This window comes from Verticillium alfalfae, genomic scaffold (genome assembly GCF_000150825.1).
Source record: "Verticillium alfalfae VaMs.102 supercont1.2 genomic scaffold, whole genome shotgun sequence".
Taxonomy (NCBI): Eukaryota; Fungi; Ascomycota; class Sordariomycetes; order Glomerellales; family Plectosphaerellaceae; genus Verticillium; species Verticillium alfalfae.
Genome location: NW_003315037.1, coordinates 1,077,769 through 1,078,423, shown reverse-complemented (window position 1 = coordinate 1,078,423; position 655 = coordinate 1,077,769). Strand labels below are relative to the sequence as shown.

General features: G+C 51.3%; 1 protein-coding gene across 1 annotated transcript; it reads right to left on the bottom strand.

Annotated features, from left to right (window-relative positions):
* Positions 1-195: 195 nt before the first annotated feature.
* Positions 196-612, bottom strand: VDBG_01796 (predicted protein; the record flags this gene model as incomplete). Its single annotated transcript, XM_003007562.1, has 1 exon — positions 196-612. One exon carries the CDS (start codon positions 610-612, stop codon positions 196-198), a length of 417 nt encoding a protein of 138 aa, XP_003007608.1.
* Between the last annotated feature and the right edge of the window lie 43 nt (positions 613-655).

Genomic DNA, 655 nt, shown 5'->3' with positions numbered 1-655 from the left:
TAATAAGCCGGTCCCCAGACAAAAATATAAACATAAGCATATTGTTGACCTAGCCACGGCAACCCCGAAATTGTTCCCAAACCCTATGCCCTGTAATGAGATGGGCACTCTGGAAGCAATTAAATCAAGTCATAGGAAACGTCAAGAAACATTTTAATAGTCCATGCCTTTAACGCCCATTCAATAACCATTCACTTAGGGAAGGGCAAACGGATTGTATCCGTAGAGAATGGAAGCACAGCCCCATTCTTGCGCCCCATCAGCGAAAGAGCTCGCGTTATTGGCATCTCGCCAGAAATGTGTTTCATCAAGGTTGCAGGCTGCATGAACAAGAGCGCAGGCCGTATCGACGACGGCTTGAACAGCATCGCCACTGTCGCCATGCCTGGCCACAACTGTCGAGTGAACGACATCAGGCATGTGATGTAGAACCATACCGGATGCCCATCCTCGCGCCACCAGTGTCTTTCTTCTCTGCTCCACCGTCTGTCGAAGTATGTCGGCCAGCTGGCCCCGATGCAAATCCATACACGGCTTTCCGAAGCCGAGAATGATATCCCGCATACCACGGTGAAGGGACCATGACAGTGTGTCCCAGGGGATCGAGTCCATGACCTCACCTGCATATCCCTCTCCCGCGGCTGTATCAACAGCC